This window comes from Podarcis raffonei, chromosome 9 (assembly GCF_027172205.1).
Source record: "Podarcis raffonei isolate rPodRaf1 chromosome 9, rPodRaf1.pri, whole genome shotgun sequence".
Classification (NCBI taxonomy): Eukaryota; Metazoa; Chordata; class Lepidosauria; order Squamata; family Lacertidae; genus Podarcis; species Podarcis raffonei.
Window position 1 is genome coordinate 30,366,819 of NC_070610.1, and position 14,501 is coordinate 30,381,319.

The following is a 14,501-nucleotide window of genomic DNA, read 5'->3' on the forward strand; positions in this document are numbered from 1 at the left end:
AAAGGCCTATAATATGAAACAGTTCTAAGAATAAAGGGTCCGGTAGCCACAAAAACCATCTGTCCACAGCTTCTCACAGGACACTATGGAATGATATGTTTGCTTGATCTATTCTCATCGTACAGCATCATTTTAATTGATTCCAAAGTATTATTCTTTAACATTATCTGTTTTAACATTATTGCTATTTTTCTTACTCTTGCTATATTTGCAGGGAGGGCCAGAAACACATTTTTCTTATAACAAGCCATTCTGAGAAGTGTTTGGACATGGTCTGCCTGTCCCCCGGGTTTTCTCCATTTCTTACTAGGCAGAAATTAGTTGCCCAACATAGTTTGTATCAGCATGATGGAAATTTCTTATTAAGATAACTTTCCTTGATTGGCTTTTTACAAGCCCTGTCTTTTTGCCAACTTAGGTAATACTGACTGGTAATGAAGTGGCTTTAGCAATAAGGTTTAAAAAATATATGTAAAAATGGACTGATAATTAGATGAAATATAAAGTTATAATATGTTAAGATATAGAATTAAGATAAATACAAAGAGGGAAAGGATTTGCTGAATTAACCATGTGAATTGGAATACAAAAAAGGGAGGTGTGAGGAGGTCAGGAAACAAGTAATTGAAATATAAGATACGAAAAGATTTATTTGTTTTTTATTTGTTTTTTATTTCCTTATGTATTTTGTATTTTTCTTTGCATTTTTGTATCTTTTTTCTTTTTATTCTTATTTTTCTTTTCTTATTCTGTAATTCTCTTTTGTCTGTAAAATTTCAATAATTTTTTTAATAAAAAAAATAAAATAGAAAGGAACGTGAACTTTATGTGCCCTCTCCACCGCCTTTCCACCTCCAACACGGATCATTAATTTCACAGTCTTCTGAGAACACTGGCAACTCACCTTATAAATAAAGCCACACGTGAAGAGCAATAAAAGAACTCTGCTACAGAATGCAGCTACAATCCTATGCAAAGTTACTTCAGAGTAAACCCCACTGAACTAAGTAGAATTTACTTCTGCAAAAACAGGATCAGGCTGCATGTCAACTTCCCAACCCCCACCCCTAAAAAAAAACAACCCCAACCCCCCCCAGCATTTTTAATTCTCTAATATTTTGAACTCTTTTTAGAGAAGATGGAGGAAGTATTTGAAACATACTTTAAAATCCACACTCACATCTATTTAGAAAGAAAATCCTTTCCATGCACATATAATTGAGAATGAGGTGACAGACAAGCCCTGATTCAATATAACAAGAAAAGCAAGTGAAATAACCTGAATATACATCATTTCAAAACAGCAAGCTTGTAAAACTTTTACAGGTCATTTGAAATGCTTTGTTTAAAAATAAGGAAAAGAAAATCTGGGTCAATGTGAGCACAGATACATTAGCATGTATTTTACCTGGGAAACAGGTTGTTAGGTGTTCCACTAGCGCTTCTTGCGTGACTTGTTTTCGTGCTGAGTTCATTGCAGAAATGGCCAAGCAAAGGATTTCCCCAAGTGGGATAAACTGTGATTGACTGATGGGAGACATACTGATGGGCGATACATCACCTGCAGAGAGAAAATATTTTGCTTAAGTATCCTCAAAGCAAGCTGACTATATAGACACAGATGTTTCCAACGTAGTTTTGGAATAAAACCTGGACAATAGAAGAATAGAGAACATTAAAACAACAACAACCCTAGACTATTTTCAAAACAGAATTGACATTATTAAAACATATCAATCCCGAAAGTCTGGTTTAATAGGGGTGGTGGTGAGGGGGTTAAAATGTACAAGTCTTCAGGAGTATGGTGACATGAAAGACTACAAAAAAAAATCTTTAGGAACAGGCAGCCTCCATTTTTCTATATAAAAAAACCCCCTGCTCTCTATCTTTAAGCAGATTGCTCGACAATTCTATTAAAAAAACTCTAGCAGAGGGCTAACATTAACTACTCATTTTAGTAGAATGAAACCACAAGTATTGAGAGGACTGTCAGTCAAGAATGAAGAAGCTGACAGAGAAATCTGATGGAAGTTTTTGGCATCTGTATTTGACCTTATTAGGTCGTTTCCCCAATTTTTACCCCTTCGTCATCTTCTTTAAAAATCTGTGTAAAATCAGTGAATTTTTTAAAGAGCAATATAAATACCGCATTGAAAAAATATGGAACCGTTCCCTGTGATAAGTGATTATAAAAATCCCATATGCATGATGTTTCAAAGTCTGCCCTTTACCTACTATTTCAAACCTAATTCCCACTGAGGTGGTGAACTTGCATCAGCATCACTGGCAGGGATTCATAAAGGCGACAATTTAATTTGAGATGAGGAGGGCTGGGGGGGAGGAATGAAGGGGGGGAGGAATGGTAAACCATGAGTACATCTTTCAAGTAATGAGGGGCTTCAAATTTACAAAAATACGAAGGCTAATAAGAGAATTTGTTTTACACACAGTATTGCATTGATTATAAGTGCAAGGTCTTTCTTGTTTACTTAAAAGCAATATTAAAGCCGGTTCTTATGAGAAAGGATTTTAGATTCATGCAAATGATTATCTTTGTTTCATTTATCTACACTTCCATATCTCTAGCTGAAGGAGAAGTGAAGTATATGCAATTCCCCTGCCTGAAATTGCACATGTGGGACCCATTTTTTAAAAATGAAACCCTCCCATCAGCTGTTTTAGTTGGAGAGCAGGGGGATGGACTCAGCCTCCCTTATTGTCCCTTTCTGAACAAACATCTGGTTATCAAGAATTTCACCTTCAACACAGGCTCCCATGTGGAGGCTCAGCTGGTCTACATGCTCTCTGCGGGACTGAAGCTGTGCTTATGATTATAAGTGCATGGGACAAAATCAAATACTGCTCTAAATGCACTTAAGCCCAATGATTTCAGGGTGCTTAAACTCTACTAGATTTTGTGTTAAATAGTTGCAGCAACACAACACAGGGTCTTGGGCATGTTAAATACACGAAACAGCCACCAACACACCACTGGACTGGATTGTGGACACTGCATTCAGTGGTATGACTTAGGATGCAGCTATTATTTTCTATTTAAATCATTTACTATTACTAAACAAATTGTTCTGAATGCTTCTGCATACCTGAAAACACTACTAATGTTTCGACACTACACAACTTATTATAAAGTCAAGCTAAACAATGAATAAATATTTGCATGGGCTGACTGCCTTTTAAAAGCATAACATAAGCCACTCCTTTTTAATTCTTAAAATATTTTTTAGTTCTTGTTTATCATGACAGGGGAATTCTCATTTATTTTCACTGCTGACACAGTTAATACAATAGGCACTCTACAGATGTCTATGAGACATTTTGTGGCTCCTCATCTCAAATATTTTTGTAGAGCTTACAGAGAACCAGTGACAGCTCCTCTTCATCTCACCTTCAGAGGTACTAATTTGCCATGTTTTATCATACTCTTAAAAATAATATTTGCTAACACTTATCTTCTCCATTATTTCAGATCAATTTTAAAGTGCATTTTTCTTCTTAATAAAAAGTTGGGTAGCTTATTTCTTCTGGATATCACAACTCTTACGGAGCATGGAGGCAGGGGGAATCAACCATATGGCTCCCATTAACTTGGGCTGATGCTCGCTTAAAGCAGCTCTCCTTCAAAATTAAATTACCACACTCAACTTTCCAATGTTTATGCTCCAAATTAAAGGGCAAGCTGTGGGTGGGGGGAGTGCTTTTGCAATTTGACTGTCCAGTTTGTTTAAATGCCCAACAATTGGTTTTATCACCACTACTACTAACTGAAAGTAACAACAGTCAACTGAAAAAAAGCAAAGCTGTTCCCTGTTACTTTCTTATCATACTAAGAAAACAACCTGAAAATGGCTACCAAACAGAATTTGCTTGAGTAGAGAAGATGCTTCTTGCAGATGGCTACATAAAAAACTGCAAAAAAATTAATTTAATAAGAAAGTTTTCTAAGTGATAAAAAATGGATAATAATGAATGGGTTCTTAAGGAGAATGTTATTCGAAATATTCAGTTAGATTCTCAGCATATACTTTCCACCCATTTCCTCCAACAGTATTTCTCAAACTTGAACTACAACTCCCATCATCCCTAACTAGCAGGACCAGTGGTCAGTGGATGATGGGAAGTGTAGTCCAACAAACAGACTTAAGTTTGAAAAAGACTGCAAGCGTCTTCTATGTCTTCCCTCAAGGAAAAGTCCTGTTCAGAACAAATTTAACCACAGAATATAGTTCACAGAATACAACCCAATTATGCATCATTTCCAATCCCCAATAAATTTGTTTATAATATAGAATGATTGCATGCGGAGTAATTTGGGTGCTACTATCAGGGGGCACACAGTTCTGTTTGTCACAACAGCAAGTGTTTCATTCATGTCCCATCCCATTTTATCTTATCCTTTCTTGCTACTGGCAGGACTTTGTGGAAACCAAAGAGATAAGGGGTGATGGAGGACTTCTCCATGAGCTCCTTTGGATAACCAAACTATTTGGTAAGTGTCCATTAGTCAGTTGTTTAGTGATAGTATGAAATACATCTGATGTACCCACTCTATGAAAAAAAGATTTGATTTGGCGGGAAAGTTTTCATTTCATAGGACAACTCAATACTAAACAGCAACTTGCTTGCTTGCTTGCTTGCTTTCTCTCTCTCTCTCTCTCTCTCTCTCTCTCTCTCTCTCTCTCAATGGGAAAGTCTTATCTCAGTGGTAAAACACATATTTTGGGTGCAAAAAGTTCTAGGTTCAATCATTAGCATGTCCAGGTATAACTGGGAAAGATTCCTGTCTGAAACCCAGGAGAACCATTAGCAGTCAGAGCACAAAATTGTGAGCAGGATGGACCAGTGCAGTATTTTTAAATAGTCCATAGCTATTTAAAAAAAAATAAAAAATATGATAAATGAATTTTCATGTGATATTAAACTTAAACTATTCATCTTCTAGATTCGTATTAATAACATTACCTTCTTCATTCTAAAGCAAATTAAAATTTTCCTCTTTTTTTTAAGATGGGAAGTAGTCATTCCAGAAAGAGCCCAAGCTTTCATAACTGAGGCATATCCTGCATTAGCTATAGTGCCATACTATTTTATAATATTTTGGCTGATAAGTTAAAATGGTATCCTGACTTCAAGTTAAATTTCACATATCTTCCATTTTTGGGAAATAAATTATTTCTTATATAATGCTACCTTTTGCTCTGTTTTAGTAACACTTTGTCAGTTTTCTAAAAATTCATACACTTAGAAATAGTCTCCGTTTTCCTTTCTCTTCCCACCCAAATGTCACTGACATTCCACTCCGCCCTTCCCTCCCACTGTCCCTATACATATGTCAACAACAAAAAAGAGAAAAGAAAAACATAAAACAAGTCTTCACAAAAAAACAAACAGAAGCACAAACCCACACATATCATATATTTGGAACACAGTCCATTTGCTTTGCTTGTGGTTTAAAACTAAAACTATTTGGGAAGTCACTTTAATGCCCTATAACTGCTGCTTTCTAAGAATTGAAACATGCAAGATCCTCTTCGAAATGCTATCTCAATTCCTACTGCAGCCCTGCTTTCAATATCCAAATAATATTTGGTCAAAGAAACCTACCAAAGTGTTCTAGAACACCTCAAAATATAAGTTATGCCTGAGACTTTAATTCTGCATTTCTCTCCTAGTTTGCCTTACATGTTTCTAGCTCTACTTTTTGAACTGCATCACTCTAAGTCAACTCTTTCATTATCTTATTAGATTGTTCAAAGTCCTAGCCTTGGGCAACCTGCAACTTTATAGTGGAGAAGCAGATGTTTATATGCTGATTGGCGAGACCTGGATATTGGGTTTTTCTTCCTCCCAAGTCCTGGGAGGGATGAGCCACTACAGGCCACTCTTGAGAGCCCAGCAAGTTTTGGCATGCTCCAGCAGACGCTCTAAGTATCAAATGCTTTCTCCCATGCAATACTTCTGTTTCACAGCAGAGTGTACAGCTGCCTCTTGCAATCTTACAGCGAAACAGTGGAAGCCTTCTCCCAAGGAAGTACCAGAAGACAGGGTTCTTCCACCCAAGTCATTGAAAGAAAGAGCCATTACCAGACATACCTGAGAGCTTAGGGAGAGCAGGAGCTGTCAAAACACCCACAACATTGTAAAGTCTATGTTCCAGAGCACCCATATACTACATTTACCTTTAAGTATATGCTACCCTTTACATCTGTGTATCACCTCTTTAGGTCCTTTGAGCAAGGAAAGCTTTTAATTTCCAGTCCATGAAAAGCTTCCCTTGCTCAAATGACCTAAAGAGGTAATGGTATATATGCCAACCTCATAAATGAGTCCCTTTGAGTTTAATGGGGCTTATTCTTGCATTACTGAGTGGCAGCCTAGACTCTGGTTTAGGAGCGGGAATGGGGAAACCAAGGTCTTAAACAGGTGTATCTTCGCAATCAGGCAAAGGGGGATATAGCTATGGAGAAGCATCAATGATTATACACTCACCAATTTTGTATCATGCCAAGCCCCGTGGCAGCAATTTTGTGAGTGGTGCCCACAGCACTCTCTCAAAATTTGAGATGTGCCCACTGGTCCAAAAAGAGTGGTGACCCCTTCTCTATAAGCCAATCAAAAGCAAACTCAGGTAAATATGCACACATAAGACCTGAAAAACCTGTTTGAAGACACACTCCAACTTTACTAAAAAAAATAGCAGTTATGCACAATAATTTCCACTTAATACTAATGCTTTGCTCTTCATGTCACAAACAATGCGGCTGTCAGTTGGCCTCTGGTGACAACAGAATATTGAAAGATTCTATGCTGTGTGGAGAACTTCTACTGCTGGTTAAGTGGCACCCAGCCATTGTTTAGTATCTATTTATTAAATTTATATCCCATCCATCTGCTTGCACTAAGACATGGTTTGGCTTAGCGTAAGTGCAAACTAGGTCAGTGGAAGATTAAGACAATAAGCATTTGCATTACAAATTTCAAATTTGCAAGTTATAGTCAAAATTATTTTCCAAAAGGGTAGTGATACCATCAGGATAAGACTTTAGGGCAGGGGCCCCAGTTCACACTCAGCGAAGCAGTGTTGGCATACCACATTTTGAAGTAATACACCTTACCATCCAAAGAAGCTAAGACTATTCATTCCAGAGTGCAAAATTACCTAACTGAACCACTGCAAAAGGGAGCTGGGAGTGCATTTAACAAACAATCAAGCTTACATTTAAAGCTAGTAGTATAGTTTGACCTGTCCAAAACAAACTTCTGAAATTTCTATTTATGCTAACATTCCTTCATACATGCTTATCTTAATATAGCTTGATAGAATATGCTGACTATCTAGGTACAAGATAAACAAAGGCCATCATTGGATTAAAAATATTAGATTAGAAAATTACAGCATTTCCTATTTGGGTTTTGTTTTCAACAAGAACCGAAGTATTCTCAACATGCACTGTTTCAGGTAGAGTGAACAGATGTACAGAACAATGGCTAAAGTTCAATGGAAGGGAAAAGTCACGCCCTCAACATCCTTTTTTTGCCAGAAATAAATATCCAAAATGATAAAAAACCATATTTTAATATATTTTCCCTCACGTTCAACGGCTAGGCAAAACTCCAATGCCATAAATTCAGATCTTCTAAGCACAATTTTTTAAAAAAAAGTCTATATAAAATACAGAGCATGTTCTTCACAAAACCTAAACGAAAGACAAAAAAAGTTTTAAAAGGCTAAAATCATACTATTCTAAGATTTTAAAAGCAATGTGTTAGTAAAACCACACAACATGCTAAAATGGAGCAGTCTTTTTCCCCTTGCAGATATGCTTCCTTCATCTGCATGGACAAGCACACCAGATACAGACAAAAAAAAGATACAATATTATTATGAAAACATCTATTTCATAGTATAGATGAAGACCAGAGTCCACAGGACTCTCTGAAAGACTGCACTGGACCTGAAAGATGACAAATACACCTTACCTTTAAAATAAGGCTATGATCAAGAACACATTACCTATAAATTGGTCACAGTTAAATAATTCAGCAGTGCCTGGACAATTAAGAGTAGATGTCAACTCATCAGACTGCAGAGCACACAAGCAAAATTAAGTTAGCTGGAAAGGACTTTAGGAATGTGGCTCCTCATTCATTAATTTGCTTTACAGTATCTAGTGCAACTCAGCATTTCTAGACCAGTTCTACTTCTACTTTCTGGAATGGAGGCACTCACAATGATGGGGGAAGTAACACTGCGCTGCAATGCCTCAGGATTCTGCCGTGTCATCTTCCGCCTGGATCTCTGCAAAGTGAAGTCATATGAAAGCATTGGCCAACCTCACTCTTCACCACCATACCCAGAATCCTTTGTAAGCTGAAATGAGTAATTGCTCTGGGAAAATGCTATCGCACAGCGTTCCAGGTTTCCCAGAGAAGCTTTTGGAAAACTGCCTAGGTGCACTGTATAACAGAAACAAAACAGCTAAAACAGTGGCCAAAATAACCAAGTAATCACTAATTAGTTACCATTTTAACTCCTAGAGTTTTTGAAGGAGTAGATACTGTATTAAGATCTAAAACATGTCAAGTGTTAATAATTCAAATACGCATCAGCTTCTAAAATAATACATTAGATGGCTGGTTCACTTACCAGCTTTTATAATACAACCACAGAATCCTGAACGGCTCTCTTTCGACCGTAGAAAAAGAAACTCCAGTCCACTTGAACAGTACAGAATTGGGGGAGGCGTGGCTCACTTTTGAGCTTAATGGTGGCTTAGTATCAAGTCTCCCACCGCCACTGAGCTTATATTGCTTCAGGCAATGGCTGTATTGAGAACTAGACAACAGCAAATCTGTTATGCAGTGAGGAACCCTTGGGAGGAAAGCAAAGATGGCCAAACTGAGCAGGGAAGAGGTAACTGATGAGAGCATGTCTGAGCTGTCAAACACGGAGGCCATAACTAGCATGGTGCATGGCAACAGCAAAATATCAAGGGGTGTGAAACTGACAAATGTGGCCAAGGACAAGGGTGAAACCGATGAATTCACTGCAAAGGTTAGATGGACATTAGCTGCTCAAGTCAATCAAGGCTAAGTTATAGGATCTCTTCTTGCGAATTGTGGAGTTAAATAATACTGCAAATGAAGCTATGACTATGAACCTGGACAATCAGGCAAAGGTAGACATTTTAAAAATGGAGGTGGGGGATCCATTGGCTGTGCTGGCCAGAGCTGATGGGAGCTGCAGTTCAGCAACATCTAGAAAGCCAAAGGTCCCCCACTCCTGCCCTAAAGATAGAACTACAACTTTACAATGAGGTAGCCAGACTGGAAATAAACTACTCCAAGTCTATATAATACCACTAAATATGTCAGAAGCAGAGAAGAACTGTCCTCAGGCTTCACTTTGCAGGACTCACCTGCTGCTGAGGGCCTGAAGGGCCTTGCCTGCCTCCTTCCATCTGGGCAGAGAGGGCTCCGTTTTTGTTTTTTAAATTGCTTTTCTTTTTTATCTATGTCATTTTAAATTGTAATTGATATTAATGCTGTACAGTGGTACCTTGGGTTACAGATACTTCAGGTTACAGACACTTCAGGTTACAGACACTTCAGGTTACAGACTCCGCTAACCCAGAAATAGTACCTCGGGTTAAGAACTTTGCTTCAGGATGGGAACAGAAATCGCGCGGCGGTGGCAGCGGGAGGCCCCATTAGCTAAAGTGGTACCTCAGGTTAAGAACGGACCTCCAGAACGAATTAAGTTCTTAACCCGAGGTAGCACTGTATTCCTAGTTTTAGATTTTATGATTTATGTGGAAATTGTTTTCCATTTGGTTGTGTACTTTTGATGTGTTTTATTTATTGCTTATGACTTTTGTTACATTGGTAATTATGTAAATCTTGTCATGTTGTAAGCTGCCTTGAGCATTGTTTTAACTATGGAAAGGCGGCATACAAATAAAATGATGATGATGATGATGATGATGATGATTTTAGTGGGTTTAGGTACTTCGGGGTAACAATGCCCAGTTGAGAAACCTATTTGTGGGAAATTGTATGGGCAGATTAGAAGGGAGATGAAAAACTGGCATAACCCGAACTTGTCATGGTTTGGGAGGACAGCAGGCATTAAAATGGCTATACTGCCAAAGCACTACTTCTTTTTCCAGACCCTCCCTGTCACTATTCCAAATAATTGGTTCTCAAAGTAGCAGTGGCTTTTGAATAGCTTCACAACAAGAGACAAGAGGAGCAGCTTAAGTAATGCCACATTGTACAGACCACGTGACAGGGGTTCTAGGAATGCCTAATCTAAAGCTGTATTATGAAACCTTCCTGCTGAAGCATCTTATTCATATTATATGGGGATCCCAGGTAATACAATAGGTGCAACTTGAGATGTATCTTTCAATACCTACTGTATTGTCTCTTCTGCTTTTCAACCCATCATGAGCAATAATACATAAGATTAGCAATCCCTTTTTATGGACATCTTTGCAGGTCTGGAAATGCTGGAACTCCTTTTTAGCTCAAAATCAGTCTACCATTATTTCAGTATTGGACTACTTGAAGTTTTGCTGCCCAGAAAAATATGATAAATTGAAGTGAGGGGGAGTTAAAGGGATAATCAAAGTAAAATATATAATTATTAGGGGCTACCTGATGACACAGCATTCTTTGCAAGATCAATTACAAGAGTGAAACATAACTGGTTTCAAATAGCACAACTAATTGCTTTATTATTATTATTATTATTATTATTATTATTATTATTATTATTATTATTTGTATCCACCAATCATCTGAAGATCACAGGGTGGTTCAGTCTCATTCTCTAACCAGAAGGGAAAAGGGTCTTCGCTCTCTCACCTTGGATGAGCATCAGTGCGTGGCAACAAGTTTGTATTGCAAAAGCATGACTTCTGAATTGTACAAGGTATTAAATGAACTGTAAGGTTTCAGAGCATGTGGAAAGGTGACCTGGAAACACTAATCGAGGATGAGCAGTGGGACAGAATATAGACAACAACACCTCCCCCCCCCCAACAAACCTGGCTAAAATACAAGAAACCACAATGAAACTACTTTTAAGGTGGCGCTTTATGATTAAGGGAGTCTCAACTCTGTGCTGACAAGAACATGGGGGATGCAGTTGCTACTGCACATGTGGAATTGTGAAATACTTCAGACTTTTTGGTGGCAGGTCTTTGAGAATGTGCCAAGATCATGAAACAATTTTTTTGTTTAGACCTTGCGTTATTTTACATACAGAATAATAAAAATCCGAAAACAATACACAAATACTGAATTTGTATGGTTCTAGCAATCACCAGCTTAAAATCAGCACCCTCTCATAACATTTAACACAACCCCACAGGGTAGTCAAGGGAATGTCCAAGCACAATCAATTTGATGCAACATGGTTCCTGTTTCTTTGTTTCATCAACGCTTGCAAAGACGTTATTTATCCTCCAGCCACACGTGCAACATTATGGTGTGGATGTGTCCACACAAAAGAGTAAAGTTTTATTTTCCTGTTATTGTAACATTCCTAACTCACCTGTTGTGGATGAATACTGATGTGATTGATTAATATTTATTATTCATGTTGTGTTCTGGAAAATTGTGGAAAAAACATAAATTTTATTTTATTTTTACAATAATTCTCTGTGTTAAATTCGCTGCTAAGGGCTGTTTGCCAATAATTCAAACTGGTGAACAAGTCCTTGCAAGCTTGCCTCTCATCATCCTATTCACTTTTTTATGCATGCACCAAAGAGGAAGCCTTGAAACCATGCCAGTAAGTTGGCAATTAAACGTCAAACAGCTCCTAAGACAGAAAGCCAGTAAAACGGCTGCTTCTCTTGCTCCTGACAAAGAAGGTAACATTCAGAATGAGGTCACTGTGTGAGGTTGCTCTCAGCGTGAGATTTGTATTTCCTTCGCTAGAGTCTGTAACATTCTATCTGAGAAAAAAAGAACTCAAGGCATGTCTGGGCTTATAAGAGGTTGGATTGCAGCGATGAAAATGTATTTTGTATCCCATGTGTTTGAGTTAAGGGAATGGTGAGTGTAGCACCTATCACATGCAAGAAACAGGAATTTGACATTGATGGAGGGAAGTGGAAATTATATAGCTTGCACCAGTCATTAGTTGTTTGTGTGTGTGTGTGTGTGTGTGTGTGTGTGTGCACAGACACACAGACACACAATTTTATCAAGAGGATCTGCCCATAGCAGCTTGTGTTCTATTTTGATACCTAATCTAGAGAGTTTGACCGTATCATTCTAAATGGAACTCAGCTTTCAAAACTTTTCTGGGCTAGTAAACAATTGTGCTAAAAGGTTAAGAGTTTGAAATATGGTTAGTTTCGTTCTTCTCAGGCCTTCTCTGTGATGAGATGGTAGCTGTTTTTATTGGCACAATAGCTCATCTGCCATACGAAAAACCACTGGAAGGTATCATACACATACCTACTGAGCTCCAAAGCCGAGCTTCTGTATCATCTAGAGGAAGTCAACCCTGAACCAGTGTCTCGTGACTAAAATGATAGACCAAAGGTAATGAGAAGAACCCTGCAAATGTGTTTGCGTGGCAAGTCCCCTCCCCCATGTGAAATGAAGACACCGGACACAGAATTTTAGGTTAATGGGCATAAAAAGGCCACAACTTTATTGATTACAGAATTGGAAGGTATTGGCCTTAGGCATTGGCTCCTATCGACTACCCGGCATGGGGACCGGGGAGGGTTGTCCACAAACCGTGGGAGTCCTGTTGAAGTACGCCAACTAGGATCCCACGGGTGTCACCGCTCTGGGGCGTGCCGGAGGCCCTTACCTCCCTAGGTTTCGAACAAGGCCACGCCCCTCGGAGTCCTCTACCGGACTACCCTTACTTTTGGGGAAGGTGATGGCGCTTCCTTCCCCCCTTTATTTGCATAACAATTGACCCCTGCCAATGCCTAACCGCCAATACCAAAATAAGTTGTGACGTTTGCTACGAGGTAGGCGAAAAAACCAAAAGGCTTGAAGTGCGCCAACTTGGAAAAATTCCTACCAGGCCCCTTGCGGCGACCAACCGAAGTCCATAGCAAGGTCAAGGCTAGCTAAACCTAAAGGGAGGGTGGGATGGGAAAACCGCTCAGCTGGAAAGGGGGCAAAGAGGGCGGTCCCCGGCCGTGCCTAGTCTTAAATAGGCTAGGCTACGCCTCCCCGGCCCGCTGATTGGCGGGCCGGGTCGCTGACACGCCCGGGGATTCCCTAACCACGCGGGGGCAAGGGCCAGCCCCCGCGTGTGAGATGTGGGAGGGATTTCTGCCCGCAACCCCCTCTCCTCCCAGGTCGGAAATGGCTTAGTCAGCCATCAGTCCTATTAACACTTCAAATTGGCTTACCATACTTTCAATGGCTCTAATATTTGGATACAGAAATTAGATTCAAAAGTTTCTATTACTGCAGACCATTCCATTCTTCCTAACAAGTATACCAGGTAACAGCCCATTAAAATGCTTTTGAGTTTTCAAATCCTTAATCAAGTAACATCCTTAATCAAGTAACAGGCTATGATGCCAACAGAACAGTAGTCAGTATTAGCAAACTATCTGCAGTATTAAAAGGAACATTGCTAAGTGCATCCCTAGAAATAAGCAACAGTAGAGAGGCCAAAGAAAAAAAGAGATTTGATACTAAAATGTTTTACAAATAATACATGTTTTATATTGACCACATAATAACCTGAGAAACTGACTTATTATCTCGATCTTCAAATTAGGTAGGATTGTTGGAGAAAACAAGTCAAAAGCATGCAAATGTCCCCATTTGAGAATTACAACAAAAAAAGCAAATAATTTTGCAGCTGAGGGGATTTGTATTCTGTATCAAAAAGGTATGTCTACCTAGAGAATGATAGTAAAATTCTCCACTGTGTTTCACCATTGTATCCAGTAGTCCAAGAAAAACTGCTGGTCCCCTACAGAAATATTGTGGAAGCACAGCCTTTGTATCATGCCCCCAATCCTAATTCTTAATTGCAATAGCCCAAATTTTCCTTCTGCTTACAAGTAGGTAGGTGGCTGGTCTATGTAAATTAGAAGATGACCTCAGTGGTATCTGGAAAAGCCACATTATTGAGCTAGGATAACCTTGGAAGTTTTTTGCCTTAGGCCAACTTGAGGCCTTGGCAAATGGTGCACCTTAATCTGTATCAAAGCAACCTCTTGAAAAGGGCTTAGCAGCTCAGAAACTTTAGGAAATACTGGTCTGGTTTGCACATCACACCAAGCCATTGTTTGTTTACCCAAATACATACAAATCAGAAACTGTCCCTAGTGATCAAAATGCAGTGCACATTATTTAGGATGTGGGGGAAAGCGCAAAATGAAAACGGTTCAGACAGCACAGAAGAATTTGAGAAAATAAGTCGCTTTCAAGAAACAATGAAAAAGAAGCACAACATAATGAGTTTTGCGTTGTTTTCTTGTTTG

The 14,501-nt window shown here is 38.8% G+C and overlaps 1 protein-coding gene across 5 annotated transcripts in view; it reads right to left on the bottom strand.

The window, feature by feature from the left end:
* STOX2 (storkhead box 2) overlaps positions 1–14,501 on the bottom strand; it is a 127,887-nt gene that overhangs the window by 21,108 nt on the left and 92,278 nt on the right. For all 5 annotated transcript variants that reach the window (XR_008332088.1, XR_008332087.1, XM_053402510.1 and 2 more), the window contains exon 2: positions 1,409–1,561. Coding sequence is in view for 3 of the 5 variants with exons in the window: in XM_053402510.1 (XP_053258485.1) it covers positions 1,409–1,561 (153 nt within the window). In the remaining 2 variants the exon portion in view is untranslated. The remainder of the gene's footprint in view (positions 1–1,408; positions 1,562–14,501) is intronic.